At 35.1% G+C, this 25,835-nt stretch overlaps 1 protein-coding gene across 1 annotated transcript in view; it reads left to right on the forward strand.

Annotated features, from left to right (window-relative positions):
- The first annotated feature begins 243 nt into the window (after window positions 1-243).
- Window positions 244-25,835, forward strand: part of LOC145690991 (uncharacterized) — a 66,109-nt gene continuing 40,517 nt past the window's right edge. The window contains exon 1 of the mRNA XM_081766466.1: window positions 244-996. Coding sequence (XP_081622592.1) covers window positions 632-996 — 365 coding nt within the window. The 5' untranslated portion in view covers window positions 244-631. The remainder of the gene's footprint in view (window positions 997-25,835) is intronic.

The following is a 25,835-nucleotide window of genomic DNA, read 5'->3' on the forward strand; positions in this document are numbered from 1 at the left end:
TCAGACAAAAGTTAAAATTATTTCTATTAGAAAATTCTTGTTATACGATTGAGGAGTATGTAAATATCATGACAAGGTAATATTACTTTATTTTACTCATGTAAATTTTTTGTACATATGACGCATGTTACACTTACTTGAGGACATTCCTCGTACTTGTAAGTTCATACAAAAGAAATAAATACAATACAATACAATACAATAAATAAAATTAGTACCGGTATACGCAACGGGAGATTGACAGTCAATCAAACCGCAATGGCATACAGAAATACAGGATTTGCTATTCACGCTAAAACGATAAAGATGGATGGATACCTTCTGAAACACGAGAATAGCGGTATGTGATTGTGAGCTACACTAGCGACAAAAGATCTCACTTGAACGAAATATGAACTAAAGAAGCATACATCCGGGTACCTTTTCATTTTACTCCGGCTGCTACAAACAAACAAACAATCTCCTAGAGAGCGATCGTGGCTAAGGAAATAAGGATCTGCAGAAGAAGATGATTTTAAATATAAAGTTGCTTTTGTGAGCGTTCTTGTAAATCATTTCATTAAGACTGGCAACATAAAATATAAGGGAAGTATAAGAACAGTGTTATATTCTTATTATATTTCAATTCACAATGGCTGGTGAGGCGTCTGTTAAGTTGGAATTGATGTGCAAAGAAGAAACTGATTTTGACTTACCTCAGGAAGATCCACTCGAAGGGAAAGGGTGGACATACGAACTGATGACTGACAAGAAAGAGTTAATATTATCCACAACGGAAGGAGAGGAAACAATGGACAAGGATACAGCTATGTGTACTTTGGATGTGAAACTAAACATTGATAGGGTGAAATCAGAATTAGCAGTAGAAGGTGATCCTGAATTTGAAAGGAATATAGAATCGCCTAGAAAAATAGTGGTTCAGGATACTTGCGCGTCGTACTGTAATGACTTCCAACAATTAACAACAAAAAGTTTAAATTCACTTCGCCCAGAAAGGTAATGTTCAATTTTTCGTATAGTAATTGGCTCAGATTGATAATGCGGTTACATGCGTTCGGAAAGTTTGTTGGCTAAAAGCAATACTTCGCGAGAAATATTTAGATATGGGAGATATCTCGAACGTAAGTTAGTAACCTACATTTAGGAAATTGGAAGGCACAGGTAGATAAGCTGTATACCAAATAAAAATAAGATCGATACGACTAATACAAATCTCATGTAGTTTAGATCTAGATAAACTAATTATTTCTTTATTATTGATCACACACTTCTCACTAATTGTTGCACATATTTAAGATATGGGTGCTCGACAATATTGTTTTATTTATATAGAGACTTATGTAAAATAAGAAATCGTGAGAATGGTATATATCCTAATATTTTGCAAATTTAAACGTGGAATATATTATATTGGAACAAAAACTATGGACGTTTGTGTTTTTACTTAGAATTTAGCTCAAATTTGTCTAGCCTCATTTTTCCGGAGGGCTTCGAAAGACATTAGTAAAATACAAGAGAAAGAATATTTTAACCATCAATGGATGTTCGTTAATTGTAGAGGTCCATACATCAAACCATTTCATAGCTGCACTCATTTCTTTCAAGGAAGTCGACTTTTTCCATTCCCAGGAATCATTTCTAGAGTATGGACCTAAATTTCTCAATGTACAATCACTGTAGGGGCTTAGTGAACGTACATAATGTGTGAATTATTGTACAGACAACGCTAACCAGCATGTGCTAGATGGCCAGTAAAAATAAGATTGCTATGCAGATTAGAGCACTACGCAGAATGTTGGTAAACGAGGATAGCGCAAAATTCTGCATTTAGGATAAACTTACATGTCTTACGTGTTGAATGTGTTCTTGTACGTTCGTAAGTATTTTATACGTAACATCTTGAAATGCTTTCTTTGCTTGTATATTTGTGTTCCAAACTAACGCAATATATTAGGGACGTAATTCCTTAGTTATATGAATTCCTTCCTTCCCAAAGGTTTTTCTAGTTTTGTGTCATGATTTGCCACATTGAATGTTGATATTTCATTTCGCTTACAGTGGTAACTAGCTACCGTAACACGGGGTAACTTTGCACATTGGGCATTACTTCCCACAAAATATGAAAAGAGATTCAGTCATCTGTTAGCAAAACCCTGAACTGTAAACAGATTGATGGTAGTTCATAGTTTTCTCACACATTATGTACATTTTTTTTTTTTTTGCGCTGCCCTGAGCCTATCGTAGAAGTATGTATTTGATATCTAGGTATTCCTAGTAGAAGTGGCAAGTAGCTCGCGAGTTTTTTTTTTTTTTAATGAAGAAGGAAGTATTAATGTTTGTACTGACAAACAATGAAAGACATTTTGATCGTAGCTTTAAAGTTGTTTCAAACTTCGTGATCAGAACGGCTCCTACTCTGCGGATGGTATAATTTGAGAACGTTCATTTTTTGTAGCCGATTGAAATAAATTGAGATCTTATTTGAATATATAAAGGAAAGTAAGAATATCTCAGATACAAACCATGAAAAATTTCCCAACCATTCTATTTTTAACATCTTTCAAACTTTAACAGCTATTGCCAGTTATTTCGCTTCTAACTGCAGTGAATGTAATTTGAGATAACGTCTTTCTTATTAGGTGAGTTAAGTAAATTTTGTTACTCTGCTTTTAGATTTTAGATAGAGTGAGAATGGCCATAGATACAAGTCCCTCAGGATTTTGTCCTTTTTTTCTATTTAAGAACAGTTTTGGAATAGAAGATTAAGAATAGATTTATCAATACAAAATAACTATGCAAAGTATCTCTTTTGACAAAGTAGAACCTTAATATGTTTTAAAAGTGTGCCCGACGTCGGTTTCTTCTTTTGGGTTCCCTTTAAAGGGGAGTTGTCATTATGATTACAAATCGAATTCTAAGTAACGTTAGTTTCAATTTTTGTTATGGGGCAGCAACATTTTATCAGATAATGTTCTCGTTGTACTGTTGAAAAGGGTATTTTGTAAACGACTTTTCGTTCTTCTACATAGAAATGGAGAGCTTCTGTATAGATCATCATTATTATTTAAATTCATTTCAGAACGATGTTAAATCAAATTTCATTGTGAGTTAATGAGATGTACTCATAAAATGCCAGCGAAGCGTTATTTGTTTATTTATAAATTAGCCTTTATAGAGTCCAGATTAAGAATATCATAAATACGATATTATTAAGTACATCCCGCCTTTCGAACAAAATTTCTTAGTATGATAGAAAACTACATAGTATAAGCTGCATTTCATTCTTGAATGTAGGTTTACATTAGTAAAGCACGATGATGGTTGAGTCCAAGTTTTTATGAGACAAAGATTTAAATTGCTTTAAGAAAAATTATATTCCACTTTTATTATATTTCTTACACGGGGGAATATATTCTATGATCCAATCGAAAGTAGCAGGAACGTGAGAGTAAAACTAACCAAGACAGACGAAAAGGTTATGGAGCTAATGGTTTATAGTTTACTTGTGTATCAGTTTTCTTATATATTTTGTGTTACCACGTATTTTTCCTTTCTTTAATTTGCATTTTTCTCAATTTTTAAGATTTTTTCACACCATTTTAGACTAAATTCCACCAAGATATGAGTTTTCTATCATTTTGTCAGTACTTGTGTGAATTGATAGCTTTTCCCATAGTTCATACTGCCTTTTTGGACAGGTCTATATTTTTGCTCTTAAAGTTGTAAACGCTGAGCTATTCCATATAAAATCAGGAAGTTCACGAGTGAAGCCTTAAAAATTAAAGTTAGATTTTATGTTTCAAATGAAATTGACGTTTGTTTGATTTGCTCTTGCTGATGGCTCAAAGCTCATAGGATACTTGCTTGGGTGTCGTTTCTAAGCTTGTGCATTACCATTTACAAGAATTTCCATTAACAAACCTGGATTTCTTTAATTTGTATTATTGTTTTCTTTTGAGATTTTAGCTTGCATTCTCCGTTTTTTGTTGACTACTTACAGCTTTATCTCGGCCACTTGCGTAATGCTTTTTCATCGTTGTAAGTGTCTATTTCCTTTGTTTTTTTTTCTGGTTAGTTATAACTCAGTAGTTTACGAAAATGCATTTTAAATTTTGCATCGTCCCAGAATTTTAAACTCAATCTTTTTCTCCTTCGTTTCCTTCTGCTTTTTAACCCTTAAGAGGAAATATGTGTATGTCAGACACCTATGGTTTTTCTTTGTATTACATTGGCAACACTGATTCACTCAATGTATCGGTTCTCTCAGTACCTTCCAATTATTTAGTTGTATGTGTGTCGCAGTAGTCCATTGTTGGCGTAATGTCTGAGTGAACATTTATCGATGATTTTAGAAAGAGGCACACATTTCCATTATTGTTTATATTTTTGCGTGATTATTGGACACACATTTCCTGAAGTTAGTTTTGCTTTCAAAAATTTTTGTGGTTTACTTTTATTTACCATGAAATAGAAGCTATTGAGCTCTTGAAACATACTATTTTGTTTGTGTGAGATTTTATGTGTTTGCAAAATATAGACCTAGTACTTCGAGAAAGAAATTTAAGAATGAAACTGTAAGTACAGCAGATCCTTATTTCACGGGAAAAATTACAAAAATGTTAAAAGTACAGAAGTAATTTATATTATTGTCTTCAGTAGATTCTGACTGAGACGCCGAATTTTTTCCTCAAATCAAGAATTACATACTGAAAGTGAGGACGATACCAATTCTGATAGAGTGCCAGGTGTCAGCTCAAGTAGTAACAGAACTGACAATGTGAGCAGCCCTAGTGAAGTTTCATGTGATAACGAAGGCCTTAGATACAGAGGTAAAAACAGGTTTGTTTGGAATTGAAATGAACCTCTAAAAAACCGAAGAGTTCTCATCAAAACATAGTCAGAGGGATTCCTGGTATAGTCACCCATGTAAGTAATCTGGGAAAAAAATCCTGTCTAACTTATGTAATGATGATATAATTCAGGAGATTTCAATATGAAGTTGGAAGAAAATCGAAACAAATTTGAAGTAAATTAGAGCAAAGTCAAACTACAGATCTACTGACCTATCTGAAAATAAAGCCCTTATTGCTCTCCTAATATTGTGTTCTACTTGTAAATCAGGCAACGAAGACATGTATTCACCATTTTCAAGACACTTTTGGACGACCTCTATTTAAAGCTACCATGTTCGTTAAATGTTTCCAAGCTCTTGGACAAATAGAACATTTGAACAGGGCAGCTACATGTGGACAAATAGCATTTTTGCGGGGTAGTAATATGTAGAATTATACTAATTTAAAATTTGTCAGTTTTTAAATTTATATTCTATTTTTATTTAGATACTGAAATATTTTCCGAATTTTTATTCCAATAAAACCGAATTAATATATGTAATTCTTGTTTATCATATTTTGCTCAAAGTAGAAAATATAAAGTTTCATTATTCTACATTACACATACGTTTTTTAAAAAAGATATTGCTTTATACATGTCCGTTTCCCAGAGACGTGCATTTCCTGTAAGCGAACAAAAATAACGTTCCCTGTTAAGGGTTAAGATATTTTCTGACTTTAAAAATTATTCTAATAGCATACATTTTACAAAAATGGAGATCCTAAAAGAGCTGGGAGTGAATCCAAAAACTACTCTCTCTTCTTTGTCTTCAGTTAAATATAATGTTACCATTTGGATGAATACTTCGCGATTAATTCCAATCAGTATTGCCCTAAAATCGATAAGATAAAGCGCAAGTAAAATGGAATTAAAACAAGAAGAAACAGCTGGCAATCAACAAGGATATCATCTTAAAGTTTGTTCTTGGCTTTCTTTTCTTTCTTCGGAATATCTCTTTTCCATTTTGTCTATTTCAAAACAACATCTGGAATTACAAACATGTATTATAACGAACATTAACAAAACGGAAGTGATGTTCACCTGTTCCACGTTATTTCGAGAGAAGATAATTTTTTTATAACAAGTTTTCGTCTTCGTTTATAAAGATTTATAATTTGTGCTGAAGGAATGTATGATTTTTTCTTGCTTTCCTTGTTTTTATCTTCTCCCGATATTCTTTACCATATATTGAGCTAAGTTCTGAAATTAATTTTCTATCTTACCGTTTGATGTTATCCCACGTATCTCAATTAGCTTTTTCTAATAACAATATTGTTCTCGTTTCTACCAGGGTCATAATGAGAAGCTGTGAGGGGCGTAGACATAAAATCATAAATAAGGCGCACTGACTGTAACATAGGGACGTTATTTCATATGCGTATTTTTTATTAAACAGGCTTATCAACAGTTGTATATGCAGTATTATTACAAACTATCCTCGCAGACCGTTTAAACGCTCAAAATTGTAAATAAGTAAAACACAGCGAAATGGTAACTATTTCATAATAAGTTACTAGGTTTGGAAACACCTGCTCGACACACAGGTACGGTAGTGAGTCATCAAAATTGCCAGAATGCCATTTTATAACATTTTATAACTTTTTCGTTTGTATAAAAAAGTTAAATGAAATATTTCTGATTCAGGCCTACACATCCAGGATAACAATGCTACCACCTTGAAATGTACAAAATATAGCTAGAGAACCAAATATTTAAACATGTACAAATTTTGCCCTGTAATCCATATTGAAAAGTTGAATATAGTACAACTCAAAGATATGGTAGTCAAATAGATTGATTATTTGATCTCTGTGGATTCAAACTTCAGAAAAACGATCATATGGCATTTCACTATATTTGACCCAAAAGCCGTTGCTTGTAGGAAGCGCAAACCGTTGACCGCTAAGTTAGTCCGACGGTGATTTCTTCCGACTTTTGGTCTACCATGCAGTAACATGTTAAATCGCATTAGGTATTTAATCTTCTAGTATAAGAATTACAGAAACCCTGACCTGTAAACATTTTCATCGTCTCTTTGTTTAATTCCCTTTTCCCTTTTTTAATTTTAATAGTCGGTATATTTTTTTCAATTTGTCATCTCTTGGTTAATTTTTACCATGATACGCATTTTCTGTTGATGATTGCTTTTTGCTGCATAACAGGAATTGTTCCAAATATTTCTTAAATGTTCACTTATTTCTCTTTAATCCAATTTTTTATCACTTTTCCATGTCAGCTAACCACTAACATTTAAGGAGACTGGCGTTCTAAGAAATAGAAGCTCCTTCCTTCAGTTTAATTCTTTCAGTTTATGTCTGATAGCTGGACACCAAACATGGCAACACGTATGCCCCGAAATATGACATGCCAGTATATTTCTCCAATTGGAACAAGAAAGAGTGAATATTTCGCCATGACTTAGAGACGCACTAGATAGATTTGATAAACTACATTCACTTTGAATTCTAAGGTATGAAAATTAATGCAAGCAAAATGAATATAACAATATGCATCATGCTAAGACAGAAAGCATGGACAGGACAACGAAATTTCAACTTTTAAGAATAGAAAGTCTGCATTTCCCATTTTTTTGTTTTTGGTTTTTCTCTTTCCTTTAAGGAATATACCGCTTTTAATTTCAATAGCGAACATAGCTTACCATGCTTAACTCCCTGAAAAACAAACTGTAGTTCCAGGCTGCCATTCGAACGAAGATTAATTAGAACGAGTCTTGCACTCTGTCGAATTGGGTGCACGATCTAAGGCGTATGCTCAAATCAGCCATAAAACTCCACACTGCCATATATTGCCCCCGGTTCCATTTGAATTTTTAGTTTATTTACGGTTTATAAATGTTTATGGGTTAACATCTGGCCTCAGAAAAAAAAAATAGCATTCCTAGATCAAGGTCAGGCAAATTTAATCCACTATCTTCGGAAGTTACTGTTAAGTCTAAATATATGTAGGATCAATCGAGGATTTCCATTGAGAAAAGCTAAAATATCTAAGCTAGAAGCACTTTGAATGTGGTCTTGGCGCACAAGGTTGCGCATATCATGGACCGAAAGAAAAAGAAATGATTAAGCACTAAGGGTTGCTAATGAAGGACAACAGATCATGAAAATAATAGGAAAAAGAAGAAACACTATGCTTTGCCATCTTATTCGTTTCTCCGATGTGATCACCATGCTGATAGCGGGAAATGCAATAGAAATACCAGGAAGAAGAATACCAAGGATACAATATATAGACACTTACGAGGAAGAGACGTTATCAAGTTTTAAAACTGATCTCCCACGGTAGAGAAGAATTTCAAAATTTCCATGTTGCCCACCTATCTATGGTTAGGGTGAACAGGATGGAATCGACGATTTAAAGATTGGTTTCCCTAATTTACTATATTCACACTAGCTCTTTAAGGATAATTAGAAGGTTGATTTCATAAATCTACGAAGCCAGTTGTACCTCTTGAAGGAGGTGTACTCACCAATAATGCATGCGGGAATGACATTTCTTAGCTTTGTTATGTAATGTTCGGGCAGCGTAAATAAAACTTCGAAAATAATATTCGCAACCTCTCGCATGAATACGTCGGAACTAGGTCGTGTTATTTTTTGAAATAAACCGCGTTCAAGTATCGGCTGGTACAAGCTATATTTTGCTCTCAAAACACATCATTTTGTTAATAATAATATGTTTTCTGCATTTCTTGTAGATATCTTAAATTTTATTGGCCAGTGGTTAGTGGAGGTTAGTGTTGGTGAAATATCTTTACACTTCTATTTCTTTCTTTTAACTGCGTGGATTATTCCAGTGGCCATGAAATCCTGTTTCCTGTCGTTGTTAGAATTTTGTAAATATATTCGGAAAGTTCATATAGATTTTCGCTTTTTTCCCAAAAGTTTACACATCCTTCTCTCTCTCTGTCACTTGTTTATTGCTTTTATCCCAACTTTGCTACGGCAAATCACGATTTCTTTCGTACATACGTTGTGTCATAAACCGAAGCTGGGGAGAACGGTAGACAAAACATAGATACCGTAAAAATGGAAAAGTGAACAAATGATCAAATTAAGCTCAGGTATTAACAAACTAAAATTATGATGTGCAAATCACAAAACCTGTTTAAACTTTACAGAAAATATGATAATACGAAATATAGTTCATACAAATTAAAGAACATCAAAAGGTTACAAATGATAAAGTAGCTTTTACTGTATATATTTTCGGCCGTTTTAACTTGTTTTATTTCCCCTTTTATCTTTTATTTTCGGTATTTTCGAAATATCTTGTTATTTTATTTTCGGGTTTGTCACACAAAACTGAGATTAGAAACGATTGTTAGGATTAAACAGTGGAGTGCATTGTTCTAAAGTAAATTCATGTTATACTCTTATGAGTGCTCCAATTGTACGGATTGAGCTTCGCAAGCTAAATCGCCGTTTGCATACGTGAGATCAAATTTTTTGTTTGTTTATCATCAGTGGTTGTACGATATTTTCATACGCCTTCGTGTAAAATAATTTTTTCAAATATTGTGCAGAAATCAGCAGTGAAGTGACTAGTACATATGTGTTAGCACCCTAACATTCGTTTGTAATCTCAGTTTTGTGACAAATTCTGGCTCCATATCATTGAAAAGGAAGGAGTAATTGTGCCTGCTTGAACGATCGCCCTTTACTATCTGCAGAGGACTCCAGCGGACCCTTGGGATAATACGACGTGGAACGCCTGAGATCCTATTAACTGCAACGCCTCTGAAGGAGTTGACCGATCGAAGATTATTGTGATTAAGTGAAATCTTAATTTATCAATTGTGCCACACAGTACAGTATTAAAAGAAAATAAAGTAAGATAAAAGTGGAAATAAAAAAGTTAACACGGCCGAAAATATATAGAGTAAAAGCTACTTTTTCATTTGTAACTTTTTGATGTTCTTTTAATTTGTGTAAATTACATTCAGTATTATCACATTTTCTGCACAGTTTAACCAGGTTTTATGATTTGCACCAGAAGATAATTTTAGTTCGTTAATATCTGAGGTTAATTTGATCATTTGCTCACTTTTCCATTTTTACGGTATCTATGTTTTGTCTACCGTTCTATCCAGCTTCGGTTTATAACACAACGTATGTACGAAAGAAATCGTGATTTGCCGTAGCAAAGCTGGGATGAACGCAACACACAAGTGAGAGAGAGAAAGGATGTGTAAACTTTTGAAAAAACAGCGAAAATCATTATGAACGTTACGGTTATATTTACAAGGTTCTAACAACGACAGAAAACAGGATTTCATGGCCACAGGAATAACCCACGCAGTTAAAAGAAAGAAATAGAAGTGTAATGATATTTCACAAACACTAGCCTCCACTAAGCACTGGCCAATAAAATTTAAGATATCTACAAGAAAAGCAGAAAACAAATTATTATTAACAAAATAATGTGTTTTGAGAGTAAAATATAGCTTGTACCAGCCGATACTTGAACGCGTGTTCATGCGAGAGCTTGTAAATATTATTTTCGAATATTTATTTACGCTGACAAAACATTACATAACAAAACTAAGAAAAGTCATTCCCGCCATGCTTTCTCTGTCTCAGCGTGATGCATACAGGGTTTGTATGATAAGTAATGAGACCAGGTCTGGAAACATTGTTTTATTGATCTGATCTGTACAGGGACTTAAAAGCTTTCGAAGTACTCTCCTCTTGCGTCGATGCACTTCTGCAATCGATGTTTCCACGCTGCAAACGCCCCCTGGAAGTCAGCAGCCGGCATGTCCTTTAGAAATGTGGTCACGGCTGCTTGGATGGCTGTGACGTCTGCAAAACGGGTTCCTTTCAAGCGTGGCTTCAGCTTCGGGAAGAGGAAGAAGTCGGCCGGGCTCACATCTGGGCTGTAGGGTGGTTGTGGAAGGACTTCCACCCCAATCCGGGTCAAAAAGGAGGTCACTAAGAAGGCGGTGTGGGCAGGGGCATTGTCGTGATGCAACTTCCACCGGCTAGCGATCGCCGGTCTTTTCCGCTTGACGCTCCTGTGCAGTCTCTCAAGGACTTGTTTGTAGAAGGCGGCGTTGACGGCTTGTCCTTGGGGTACAAACTCCTTGTGGACCACCCCCACATTGTCAAAAAAAACAATCAACATTGTTTTCACCTTTGACTTCGACATTCTGGCCTTCTTGGGGCGCGGGGACGCAGGAGTGTGCCACTCCGCGCTTTGACGTTTCGTTTCAGGGTCGTACTGGAACACCCACGACTCGTCACCTGTTATGACGTCATCTTCAAAGTTAGGGTCACTGTTCATGAGGTTCAACAGTTCCTGACAACAATCAACACGTCGTTGCTTTTGTTCGTCAGTCAACACTCGCGGCACCAGTTTCGCACAGATTTTTCTCATTCCCAATTGTTCCGTCACAATCTTGTGCACTGTTGTGTGGTTCATATCGAGTTCATCAGCAATCAATCTCAACGATAATCGACGGTCTGAGTTCAGGAGATCCCTCACTTTTGCCACAGTTTCGTCCGTAGTCACTGTTGTCGGGCGTCCAGCCCTCTCCAGATCCTCAACGCTTTCCCGGCCGTTCCGGAACGCACTGTGCCAACGAAACACCTGGGCTTTGGATAGGGCTTCCTCTTTGTAGGCCTCCGTGATGAGAGAAAGCGTCTGAGTAGCCGTTTTCCCCAGGCGAACGCAAAATTTGATCGCATAACGCTGTTCGATGGAACCCTCCATGTTTGTTGATTTTCCGCCGTGACAAGAATGTTCACAAGGGCTTTGTCCAAGGCTTGTCCGCGCTCCACTAAGGCTCGGAGCCAACTGACGCGCGGTGCGTTGCTTTGCTCGGACCCCCCCCTACATCCTCCATCACCGACAAACCCGCTCCAGCGACACGCGCGCCGCGGCGCGGCGAGTCTCATTACTTATCATACAGACCTTGTATTATTATATTAATTTTGTTGGTATTAATTTTCCTCTCTTAGAATTCAACGTGAATGTAGTTTACCAATCCATCTAGTGCGTCTCTAAGTGATGGTGAAATATTCATTCTTTCTTGCTCCAAATGGAGAAATATACTGGCATGTCATATTTCGGGGCATACGTGTTGCCATGTACGATGTCCAGCTATCAGACATAAACTGAACGGATTCAATTGAAGGAAGGAGCTACTATTTCTTAGAACGCCAATCTCCTTAAATGTTAGTGGTTAGCTGACTGAGACAAGTAATAAAAAATTGGATTAAAGAGAAATAAGTGAACATTTAAGAAATATTTGGAACAATTCCTATTATGTAGCTAAACGCAATCATCAAAAGAAAATGCATATCATGGTAAAAAATAATTATAAAAGGACAAATTGGAATAATATATACCGACCTTAAAATTAGGAAAGGGAAAAGATATTTAAACAAAGAAACGATGGATATGTTTATAGGTCATGGTTCCTATAATTCTTATACTAGAAGATTAAATACCGAATATGATTAAACATGTCACTGCATGGTAGACCTAACGCCGGAAGAAATCAGCGTCGGACTAACTTAGCTGCCAACGGTTTGCGCTTCCTACAAGCAACGGCTTTTAAGTCAAATATATGAAATGCCATATGATCGTTTTTTCTGAAGTTTGAACCCACAGAGATCAAATAATCTATCTATGTGACTACTCTATCCTTGAATTTTTATTATATTCAACTTTTCAATTTTGGATTTCAGTGTAACATTTGTACATGTTTAAATATTTGGTCCTCTAGCTATATTTTGTACATTTCAAGTTGGTAGCATTGTTATCCCGGATGTGTAGGCCTGAATCAGAAATATTCGATTAAACTTTTCTTTACAAACGTAAAAGTTATAAAATGGCCTTCTGGCAATTTTGATAATTCAATACGCTACCTGTGATTCGAGCAGGTGTGTTTCCAAACCTAGTAACTTATTATGGAATAGCTATCATTTCGCTGCGTTTAGTTATGGAGAAAGAAGTTAAGATGAACACTGTGTAGAAGTTGTGCCGTATACTGTATGAATACTGTATAGAAGCTGTACCGTATAAGAGATGTAAAGAGTATTTACCAACCTTATCTTTTAAGATTTGTGTGTTTGTAAGATTGCTGAAGGCAATGGTTTCATGGTAAATTCAAGGTGAAAACAAATAGTGTCTGGAGAAATGTAAGATCATTATGTCGTTTCATTACGTTTCTGGTTTTAAGTTTGTTAACGTTGAGATCTGCGCTTAAATACAAGTACTATTAATGCGAATACATTTTACTAATCCTCTGGACTTTCCTGACTGGGTATATACTATTCATTTCACTCCGTTTGCTTGTTTGGAAATAGTTCCGCAGGTGTGAATTCGTTTTGCTAATGATTACACTAGGAATGTAGTACCCGAATCATGTGCTGGCATGTGATGGTATTATTGCCACCTCGCATACTTCGTTTTGATATTTCGTGACTTTTCACGTCACACTCAGTTAAAATAAAAATTAATGGTTTAACAAATTCTTCATTACCATAAACAAGTAATAAAAATATCATTTAAATTACTTTGACGATTCTCATAGTACTTAGATACAAAATTCAAAATATATATGTTGCATCCGTTAGTGCGCTCTAGTTCTGAAACTGAGTTGTTGACCACGCGGAATTTACGTGGCATTTCACACCAGGTGTTGACAATAAGGTAAAACTGGTTAACAAAAAGAATGTCCTTGTAATCCACAAGGAGCGTAGCAGATTGGGTGTCGCGTAAACGGGAGGTTGTACGGGTAGTAGGGAGTTGGAGAGGGGTAGGTTCCGAAGAAACCAGCAGGAGGCATGCGTTTTGCTGTGATCAAATAATATCAAACCATAGAATGTATTCGTTCGATTGTAACGTTATAATTAAATTTAATGTATTTTTCGTCACATTAGCCCAGTTCGAATACTAAGATAAGTTACTACTATCAGGCACCCTCAATTTATACGTATATTTGTAATAACTAGTGATTGCATAAATTTCAAACTAGACACATCACATTCACCACAACTACTTTTTGTTATGTAGTCTCCATTAATAAATACCAGTTGCCATAGCAAACCGAAACAAAAATTCTATTTTATTACTGTAACCATAAACAGAGACAATCTATCTGAAATCAACATATATTCTATATATTTTTTCTTCTTCTTACACGAAAACCTTTATCACGACTTTGTGTGTTTCGATCCCAGGCGGATTTCTAATTTAAAAGACGTACTACCCTCAAATGCAATGAACAAAATCTGTGGCATAGATGAAGGGAAAACTATCGAAGAACTCAAATTTTATGCAGATAGTTAGTCCAAGACATCGCAAGGAGATGTTGTGAGTGAATATGATAGTGAATATATAAGTAGTGAGTATGAAGAGGAAGCATGTTAAAGCGATATTGAACGAGGGATGTAGGAAATCAAAGTAAACTTGCAAGTCCATCCTTACGTGTGCGTTTAAAATTATATATGATTATCACATGTATGCCTTATGTTATACATACCTCTTTAAAATGTACAAGTTCCTCCTTACTATCCCTCTTACACATGCAGAAAGGAAGTTGTAAATATGCTTTTCTTGAAACTCAATATTATAAAATAAGGATTGAGAGCAAACCACGGGAAAGACAACCTTCAATCGTTTATGTTAATGCAGTATGAAAGGATATACTAAATAAAGTGAATAAAGATGTCTTAAATAATAAATTATGTCATGATAATGCAGAATTGAAAAATTTCTGATATAAGGTAAGGATGTCCTTCCTTCTTGTCATGAAAACAGATCAAAGTAATAAAAGTTAAATGCTATATATATATATATAATGCACTGCCACTACATATATATATATATATATATATATATATATATATATATATATATATATAGTGACAGTGCATCAATAGTAATTAAGCTGTCTGAAACCAAAGTGAACTATCATAACTGCATTTTCGAGCTGTCAACAAGTATGTGTAAAATTGGAAACCCTGGATGTCAAATACCACAAAAATTGTACATTGCCACATTTTTACATCACCTTTTCATGTGAGTTTATCCACCACTCTTTCCAAAAGTGATAATTTATCATAAATTATGAAAAACTACAAAGTTTAACCTGGTTGCTGATACTTTGAAAATTCATTTAGTTCACTGTGTTCACTGTTTCAGACAGCTCAATTGAGGTCCCCATAATAAAAGTGATCCAAGTTATACATGATGTTTCCAATAAGTTTTATTTATAATCGGAAAACCACTCTGCGGATTACAATATGCAAACTTCGAAAACCTCATCGCACTCCACCTGAGGGTCTACCAATGAGTGAATTGTGTCGTGGTTATCCTCCCAGCTTATATACAGATGATGATAAGAAAAGTGAAAAAACCTGTTGGCAACACGTCAGATGTATGGGTTGGCAGTGATGTGGCACGTGCAGCGCCGGACCGCTGGTGGTGTTGTGTTAGGTCGGTCTCCATACTATGTCAGGCGCAGTGGAACAGCAGTGTCCAGTCGCTGCCTCAGACGGAGGTAGTGTAAAATGGGACACCTATCAGATTTTCAAAGAGGGCAAATTGTTGGTGCGCGGTTATTTGGAGTGAGTGTGGCGGCAGTGGCCACTATGTTAGGTGTGTCCCGTGGGACAGTGTCGACAACACTCGGGAAAACCACGTCGGGGAAGCGGAATAAAATCATGATTGACAGGTCACGCCGGGTATTAAAGCGCATTGTCACCCAGAATCGTCGTGCCACTGCGGAGCAAGTGGTGGAGGAACTCAACCAGCACCCCCCACCCTGTTTCGACAATCGCAGTCCGCCGCGAAATACATGACATGAACTTAAGGGGTCGTGTTGCACGTGCCAAACCGCTCATCAGGGACCATAACGCTTTCACACGCCGCAAATGGTGCCGCGACCATGCAGCTTGGACCGTTGAGGACTGGAAACGTGTGATATGGTCGGATGAGTCATCTTTCACCCTATTCCCAACCACGGGCCGTGTTTATGTGTGGAGAACACCCAAAGAAGCTTATGATCTGCAGTGTCTCCGCCCAACTGTAAAACATCTCAGCGGCTTGGTGATGCTGTGGGCCTATGGTCAAACTTAGTGGACGAATCACTGCCAACGATTATGTCGCAATTCTGGAGACCACTTGCATCCTATGGTCCAGATGTTGTTCCCGGACAATGACGCCATCTTCCAGGATGATAAGGCACCCATTCACACAGCTGGAGTTGTTGCAGAGTGGTTTGAGGAACATCGGGATGACGTTCAACACCTTCCCTGGCCCGCCCAATCACCAGTTTTCAACATAATTGAACATCTGTGGTCCGTCTTGGAAACAAGATTCCGGCGACTATTTCCACCTCCATTCTCTCTCACAGAACTGGCCGATGCCCTGCGCGAGGAATGGTGTAAAATTCCACTTGCTACCATTCACGACCTCTATGCCTCCACCCCACGTCGCATCAAGACTGTTCTGAAGGCGAAAGGTGGCCCGACACCATATCAATTTGGTAAGTTGCAATTTCGTTCAGGTGTTTCCATTTTTCTGATCACCATCTGTATTTCACTATGGAGTGTCAATTTCCTAGACAAATTTATCTACTTCAAAAGTCACTTTCCTTGCCCTCTAAGGTCTTCACCTTATGTTAGATGTAGATGTATTATTGAGTGGAATAACATTATGTGGTTTTGAAACTTACAATTTTGAGCGTTTAAACGGTGTGCGAGGATAGTTTGTAATAATACTCCACATAAAACTGTTTATCAGCAAGTTAAATAAAAAATACGCATATGTTATAACGTCTGTATTTTACATTCAGTGCGCCTTATTAATGATTTTAAGTCTACGCCCCTGACAGCTTCTCATTATGACCCTGGTAGATATAAGAACACTATTGATATTAGAAAAATCCAGAGGCATGGGATAACATCAAGTGGTAAAATAGAAAATTAATTTGAGAACTTAGCTCAATATATAGTAAAGAATATCGCGAGAAGAAAGAACAACGAAAACAAGAGAAAAATCATACGTTACTTCAGCACAAATTATAAATATTTACAAACGAAGCCGAAAACTTGTTATAAACAAAATTAATTTCTCTCGAAATAACCAGAAACAGGCGAACATCACTTCCGTTTTGTTAATGTTCGTTATAATACATGTTTGTAATTCCAGATATTGTTTGGCAATAGACCAAATAGAAAAGAGAAACAAACCATAACAAAATGATACTCGGAAGAATGAAAAGAAAGCCAAGAACAAACTTTTAGATGATATCCCTGTTGATTGCCAGCAGTTTCTTCTTGTTTCAATTCCATTTTACTCGCGCTTTATCCTATCGATTTTATGACAATACTGATGAGAATTAATCGCGAAGGATTCACCCAAATAGTAACATCATATTTAACTGAATACAAAGAAGAGAAAGTAGCTTTTTGATTCACTCCCTGCTCTTTAAGGATTTCCATTTTTGTAAGGTATTTGCTATTAGAGTAATTCTTAAATTCAGAAAATATCTTAAAAAACAGAACGAAACGAAGGAGAACGGGATTGAGTTTAAAGTTCAGATGCCATGCAATACTTAAAATGCATAATCGTAACCTACTGAGTTATATCCAACGAGAAAAGAGTGGTAGCGAAAATAGACAATTACAAGGAAGAAAAAGGCATGAGACAATTGTCGTAGATAAGACTGTAAGTAGTCTACAAAAACGGAGAATGCAGGCTATAATCTTAAAAGAAAACAATAGTACAAATTAAAGAAATCTGGTTTGATAATGGAAATTGTTGTGAAGGGTAATTCATAAGCTTAGAAACGACACCCAAGCCTGTATTCTATGAGCCAGTTTTACTCGAACAAACGTCAATTTCACTTGAAATGAAAATCTAACTTTAATTTTTAAGGCTTCATTCGTGAACTCCCTGATTTTGTATGGAATAACTCCGCGTTTACAGCTTCAAATGAAAAAAAAAAAAAAAAAAAAGACCTGTCCAAAAAGGCAGTATGAACTATGGGAAAAGCTATCAATACATTCTGACAAAATGATAGAAAACTCATGTTTTGTTGGAATTCAATCCAAAATAGTGTCTTAAAAATTGAGAAAAGTGCAAATTAAAGAAAGGGAAAAATACGTGGAAACACAAAATATATCAGAAAACTGATACACAAGTAAACTATAAACCATTAGCTCCATAACCTTTTCGTCTATCTTGGTTCGTTGTACTCTCACGTTCCTGCACTTTCCATCGGATCATAGAATATATTCCGCCGTGTAAGAAATATGATAAAAGTGGAATATAATTTTTCTTAAAGCAGTTTAAATCTTTGTCTCATAAAAACTTGGATTCAGCCATCATCGTGCTCTACTAATGTAAACCTACATTCAAGAGTGAAATGCAGCTTAGACGGTACAGTTTTCTATCCTAGAAGAAATTTTGTTCGAAAATCGGGATGTACTTAATAAATTCGTATTTAAGATAATATTCTTAATGTTGACTTTACAGGGCTAATTTATAAATAAATAAATAACACTTGGCTGGCATTTTATGTGTACATCTCAGTAACCCACAAAGAAATTTGACTTAACATTGGTCTGAAATGAACTTAATTAATAATGATGATCTACAGGAGTTCTATATAGAAGAACGAAAAGTCGTTTATAAAATACCCTTTCTAAAAGTAGAACGATAACATTATCTGATAAAATGCTGCTGCCCCATAACAGAAATTGAAACTAACGATACTTTGAAATCGATTTGTGGTCATAATAACCACCCCCCTTTAAAGGGAACCCAAAAGGAAGAAATCGTCGGGCACATTTTTTTTAAATATATTAAAATTCTATTTTGTCAAAAAAAGATACTTTGCATAGTTATTTTGTATTGATAAATCTATTCTTAGTCTTTTATCCTAAAGCTGTTCTTAAATAAAAAATACAAAATCCTGCGGAACTTGTATCTATGGCCATTCTCACTTATGTCTAAAATCTAAAAGCAGAGTAACAAAATTTATTTCACTCAACTAATAAGAAAGACGTTATCTCAAATTACATTCTCTCCAGCTATAAGCAAAGTAACTGGCAATTGCTCTTAAAGTTCCAAACATGTTTCAAATAGAATGGTTGGGAAATGTTTCATTGTTTGTACGCGGGATATTCTTACATTCTTTTATAATCTCAAATAAGATCTCAATTCATTTCACTCGCCTAAAAGAAATGAAACGGTCTCAAATTATACCACCCGCAGAGTAGGAGCCGTTCTGATCACGAAGTTTGAAGCAAGTTTAATACTACGACCAAAATTTCTTTCATTGTTTGTCAGCACGGACATTAATACTTCCTTCTTCATAAAAAAAAAAAAAAAAAATACTCACGAGTTACTTGCCTCTTCTTCCAGGAATAGCAGGATGTCAAATATGCATACTTCAACGATAGGCTCAGAGCAGGTTAAACAAATGTTCGAATTCGAAAGGGCTTGAAATAGAACGAATTGAAACTTTCTTTGTAGTTTCAAGCTAGGGATATTCTTACAAATTTCTAAATTGTATAAAGCACAAACTCCTTATTTGTTAAACTTAACTACTAAAAATGAAAAGAAATAAGTTATTTATTCCGTAATGTTTGTTGTAGAATAGTTGCAAGTAAAGGGTACAAATCCCTTGCAAGTTAGGAAAATATTTCCAATCCTTATTGTTGAAATATTATCACACTTGTGGTTGGTAATAACTATTTTTTCGCTTCTCAACACAAAGGATATAATTTGAATTTGCCTTATCCGTAAAAAGTGAGGGAAACACATTTGTTACTATGTGATACAATATAAAATATACAACTATGTCCGTAGATAACAAACTAAAATTATTCGTTTCTTCTATTCTTTACGTACTCTAAATTTTGGCTCCTCATTTACGCTCTCTGAGGAACTGATGTGGAAGTGTTTTACTTCAAATCACGTTAGCGCTAATCGATGAGTGAAATAATTAGTTACTTTCTACAATCCATTAAAGGATAAGAATATATGGTAAGGTAATATGGTCAACCACTTGCACCTTCGTTACATTCTGATTATTGCTAGTGCTCCTATGTTTGTGCTCTCAACATAGAATTTATCATAACCTGCTCTAATGCTAATCGCAAAAATCGAAATATATAGCCTACTAGGTTTGGAATTTTGCTTTTACAGAATTTTTGCAAACAATGCCTCTCGTGTGTTATTAGCATCGTGAAACACTCTTCATTATTGTTTTTTACGCTAAAAGTAAAAAGGGCATGCGAAGATAAATACTACACTCTGAGTACCGAAAAAGTGAAGAAATATGTTATGCATCACATTCTAAAATACAGGGAGCTGAACTGTTTGAAATAAATATTTAATATTATAACACGATTGGTTCGTATTTCTGTTCGGGAAGGTCATTCATATAACTTGGTGGGGTTCGATTCCTGCCTACCCCTATTTGGGAAGACATACTTATGACATTCTGGGTTCGTATCTTGTCCGGTACGCCTTACTAATGGTGGTTTTAGTGGTTAGAATTTGTACGAGGAACTGGACCTGCTCGCAACTTGAGATGAATCCGAACCAAGCTGGCATACGCGAGTACCCACCTTCAGTGACACGCCTACTTCGAGTCCACTCAAGATCTGTATTAGCGAGTACTGAATTCTTACCGTACCTGTAGTGATTGATGCGAGGAACATGGATAACAACTGAAAACAAAAATGTACACGAAATTGGTTTTACTCAAGCACAAAATAATATACATATCACATACATACTTACTTCTGTATTTTATTAATATTGACTTTATTTATACCTTTTGATGCTTTTGTATTTCAATTCTTTCCTTTCATTATTTTAGCGTACGAAATATAAGCCTTTATATTAGTTAATAGGAGAATAAAAAAAAATAAAAAAAGAATGTTAACAGATTAACTCAAAAATGTATGATATGACGACGAGGAAGCCGGCTTATTGCGTGATAAGAGAGATGATTATTTTACGCACGTTGCTCACTGAACACTAATTCACACAACACTTTAATTCTGGAGATTTTAAGAGAAGAAAAAAAGGGGGGTCATATAATTATTCCGAGTTAAAGAGTTCCTTATAAATTCATGTTTCCTCTTCAATGGTCGTATTTTAGGCTCTATCTCGGTCGCTTCTGTGTAACTTTGCCAATAGTCGAATGTATAACTGCATCTCTCCTTTGTTCAAAAGTCGTGGTCATTCGTCACTTCGAAAATAGTGCGTTTCTTTTACATACGTTCATTCACTCTATGAAAATTTAATGCTTAAACTATTATTTTGATCATAATTCCTTTTTCACACAACTTTTTCCACTACACCTTTAAAGATGATCAAAGAAATTTGTTATTTTCGATGCACACAACATTTGCAAGACAGTCCATATTGCAATCCACGCCAAGCACACCGCGCCTTCTTCTTTCAGCGTCTGTAAGATTGCGCTAGTCATGACAGAGAAAATATTTAAAGAATATCTATAAAAAGTGTTTTCTTACAAGGAATATATATATCGAAAAGTATTAAATGTATTCTTCATTAAAATATGATGATTAAAATATTAAAAATAGTCAAAATATTCTTCTAATACTTTAGGTTCAATTGGACTATTTTTTAATGAAGTCACGACCACATCACATTCCTTTGTCCGACGAACAAGAAGTTCAAGTCACCACTCACAGTACGGCCAACTCATTGACAAAGATAAAACCATAACACAGTATGCGTTAACGTACAGTGCATAGAGCCTCATTCCAATTCAGGTAGAAACAACTAGAAAAATTAAGATGAAACGGGAGTGAAGGGACGATGATCTTCTTTGAAGATTATCAGAATCCTGGAATCTTGAAATTTTTCTCTTCTTGAATTTATTTTTCAGGTTATTACTCCTCTTCATTCTTGCACTATTAATATTTGATTTACGATGGTTCACTAATACTTTACACAAACGTAGATGGGCTATTTTACTTTTATGGGCTATTCACTTTAAATGTTTTTATTTGTGCAAGTATAAGATTATATTTTTGTTCATAGCACAATGTTTCAAAACAAATAAAATAACATGTTGATTATCTATTATATTTCCATTTTATATCGTATATATGTAGTTTTCATATTCTATTTATTCACATCACATAACTAATATATTTTTTATACCATTACATAAATCGTAAAATTTTAACCTTTCCTTTTTTTCTTTCTTTTTAAGTATCTGACTCGTGTTGTTACATCTTACACTAAATATCCTTATTATACTAAACATATGAAATTTTCAATATTTTAAACAGAGCAAAATATAAAATGCAAAAATAACTATTTTTATACGTATATGTACTTACTTATGGCTAATTTTCAAAATAACTTTTAATAATGTAATATTTTCATTACTCAAACATTCAAAATACGACATTTAAACGACACTATATCAACTTATAAGTAAATTTTCAAACATAATGCAATAATATGATAACACGAATATATGAAATAAATTCTCTCATTAGTAAATAATTTTTCAAAACATATTATACATTAAAACTTTATTTTCACCCAATATTGACTAACATACGATTTTGTCGAGATTTAATAAAATTTATCGGCGCCTTTAAGATTCACAGCTAAATTTTTACATCGTAATAATTCAGTTATGATTCTTTCTGACCACTCGACAAGGTCTGCCTGGCTAAATTTCAAAGATACCTACCCACAATGAATTATTTGTTTTCCACCCCGAGATGAGGCCGAAACGTAGAACTCAAGGTTAAAACTTTAAAATAATAAAGAATGGGACTTACCAAAATTGCTTACTTCGAGCGTTAAAGAAATATTACATTACCCAAAATATATAGGGGGGAACCTCATCTCAATGACTTGGCATATATTTTTGCTAGTTTTTCCATTACTTTGGAAAAGAAAACATCAACGGCCATCTGGAAGTCGCATAGCTGATCACAGATGCCTGCTTATATCGTATGAAACAACTTTTTTTTTTACATTCCTTGAACTCTCTTATTCAATAACACATAAGGGTTTTGTAAATTTACCAATGCTAATTCCAACACATCGGATGAACACAGATTTTTACAGTACAGAAAATTCAAATATTTATCAACTTCCAACAATTTTCCCAAAATTTTGTGTATTCGTTGGTTATTAGTTCTTGATTGAACCTTTTGAGATAAACACACTGGTATTGTGGTTAATGCGTTGCAAAGAACAGTTTCAACACTACATTCTAAATCTGAATTTTTAAATTCGCTTGAAATCACTTCATGGTATTTCTCAGAATTATGTTTCACACCTAAATCTAACCAAATTTTACGAGTTTGTTTCGTAGGTTTCCACACCTTAAATCGGTCTACTGAATGCGATCCAATTGATTTACCAGTTAAAGGATCTAACAATTCGAACACCTTTTCTGAATTTGATGCTTTATTAACACAAAGATAAGGTCCTTTGAACACATTAAAGAATTTTGAGATTTTCTTGTCTGTTGCAGAACTTAAGTTTGTCTGTTTCAAGAAAACCAGATCATTCACCTGTATTTTGTGTTTACTCTCCTGTTGAGAATTGTACCTCTCATTTCGCTTTCGGATCACTTCTTTTCTTTTGAAATCTGCCATTACCAATTTATTATCCCAACTTTCATTGTCATTTTCACTTGTATCATTTGTAAAAATGCCAAAATGTTCGAAGATGGGTTTTTCAGCATGAATGTTCAGATGTAAACTAGCTGGACTCGCGCCAAAACTTCTTGGTATCGAATAATTCAATAACACAACAACTTGCGGTATAAATTTCTCCCAGGAACCATGATCATCTTTACAAAATAGTCTGAACAACCTGTTCGTCTCCCGATGGATTCTCTCGACCGCGTTCGAGGCTGAATGGTACGGCGTGGAATAAAATATTTTAACACCATATTCTTCCATTTTTTGTTTGAAGTTTTTAGAAATAAAACTACCATTGTCCGCTAATATTGCTGAAGGTATTCCTAAGTGCACAAAGCACAATGATTCCAAACATTTAGCTACGCACTTCGTACTAGCGTTCCGGATCGGATAAACAACAAGGTAGCGAATAAAAACATCCAAGACTGAAAGTATAAATTTACATTTTGAAAGAGATGGCACAAGAGGTCCGATGGTATCAATTGAAATCAATCTCCTAGGGCCTTTCACCTGTATGGTTTCTAGAGGTCTAGCTGGGGGTCGAGTATCAACTTTAGTTCGTTTACACTGGAGACAATCGTTAATATAGTTCATCACGTCTCGTCGCATAGATTTCCAATAACAAATTTCGCTGATAAAACTTACAGTACTTTCACATCCGAAATGTCCACGGTTGTTATGCATTTCTTCAATTACCAGATTTACTAAAGATGGTGGAATGCAAATTCTCCAGCTGTTAGGGAAATGAAAGTTCTTATAGAACAAAATCCTGTTTTCCAATTTGTAGAATTTCTCTACATTTCTATTTTGCATCTTTGTATAAGGGTCGTTTGGTGTTTCTAAAAATTTTATAATTTTACTGTACTCAGGATGCTCTTTTTGTTTTTCGGTTAACTCTCCTGGTGTGAGGTTACTGAAAAATGATGGGAGGACTTCCAAGTTGTTGATGTCCAAAATTTCATTAGGAGGGGCTAAAACTATCCTGGACAATGCATCACTGGAAACATTTTCACTCCCCGAAATGTGCTTTATTTCTAAGTTAAATCCCTGTAGTTCGAGACTCCACCGAGCCAAAGGAGAGTTCCAATGGCGAATTTTATTCAAAAACACTAATGAGTTATGGTCTGTATAAACTTTCACGTGATGTCCATATAATAAATGTCCCCATTTACGTATAGCTGTAACAATTGCATACGCCTCTAATTCCGTGATAGTGAAATTTCGCTGTGCACTATTCAGCACACCGCGTCTTCTTCTTTCAGTGTCTGTAAGATTGCGCTAGTCATGACAGAGAAAATATTTTAAGAATATCTATAAGAAGTGTTTTCTTACAAGGAATATATATATATCGAAAAGTATTAAATGTATTCTTCATTAAAATACGATGATTAAAATATTAAAAATAGTCAAAATATTCTCCGATTGCTTTAGATTCAATTGGACTATTTTTTTGTAAAGTCACGACCACTTCACATTCCTTTGTCCGACGAACAAGAAGTTCAAGTCACCACTCACAGTACGGCCAACTCATTGACAAAGATAAAACCATAACACAGTATGCGTCAACGTACAGTGCATAGAGCCTCATTCAAATTCAGGTAGAAACAACTGGAAAAATTAAGATGAAATGGGAGTGAGGGGGCCATACGCTCACAATATGTGGAGCGTGTTCATTGATGTGGTATTTTATTGCGTTACGTTCATTCAAATGAGTATCATAAAGACGGGAACAGGATTAAAACTGTACTTCAAATATTATAATCTGAGTGGTCTCTCTTGTTAGAGAAAGGACAGTTGGCACACTAGCCTTTTTTACTTTTAAATAGTGTCGCCTGCAGCAGTGTTTTCGGAAATAAACATTCAAGAGAGAGAAGACGAACAATCTGCATACTATACTTCAGTACAAAAAAATCAACACCAACCTAATCTGGTATTAGCTCCAGAAGTGGCTGAATCGATTGATATTAAATTTTACGTGTCAGCAATTAGCCAGACATGTAACTCATTTAGAAAACTTTTTATTTTTTCTTACGTTACTCTCAATAGAATGAAGACCCTACGAGTAAAAGAACAGATTTAAATTTTACGCTAAAAATGGCGAGTGGATTATGCTTAGGAGGTTTCTTTACGCTATACCAGTGAGCAAGTGATCTACGACTTACGAGATGAAAACGGGCAAATTCCGCAGATTCCGCCTCAATATGCATTTATGAATAACAGACAATGTTTTCTATATGGTACTAG

The sequence above is a fragment of the Thermobia domestica genome, chromosome 7, assembly GCF_964235325.1.
Source record: "Thermobia domestica chromosome 7, izTheDome1.hap1.1, whole genome shotgun sequence".
NCBI lineage: Eukaryota > Metazoa > Arthropoda > Insecta > Zygentoma > Lepismatidae > Thermobia > Thermobia domestica.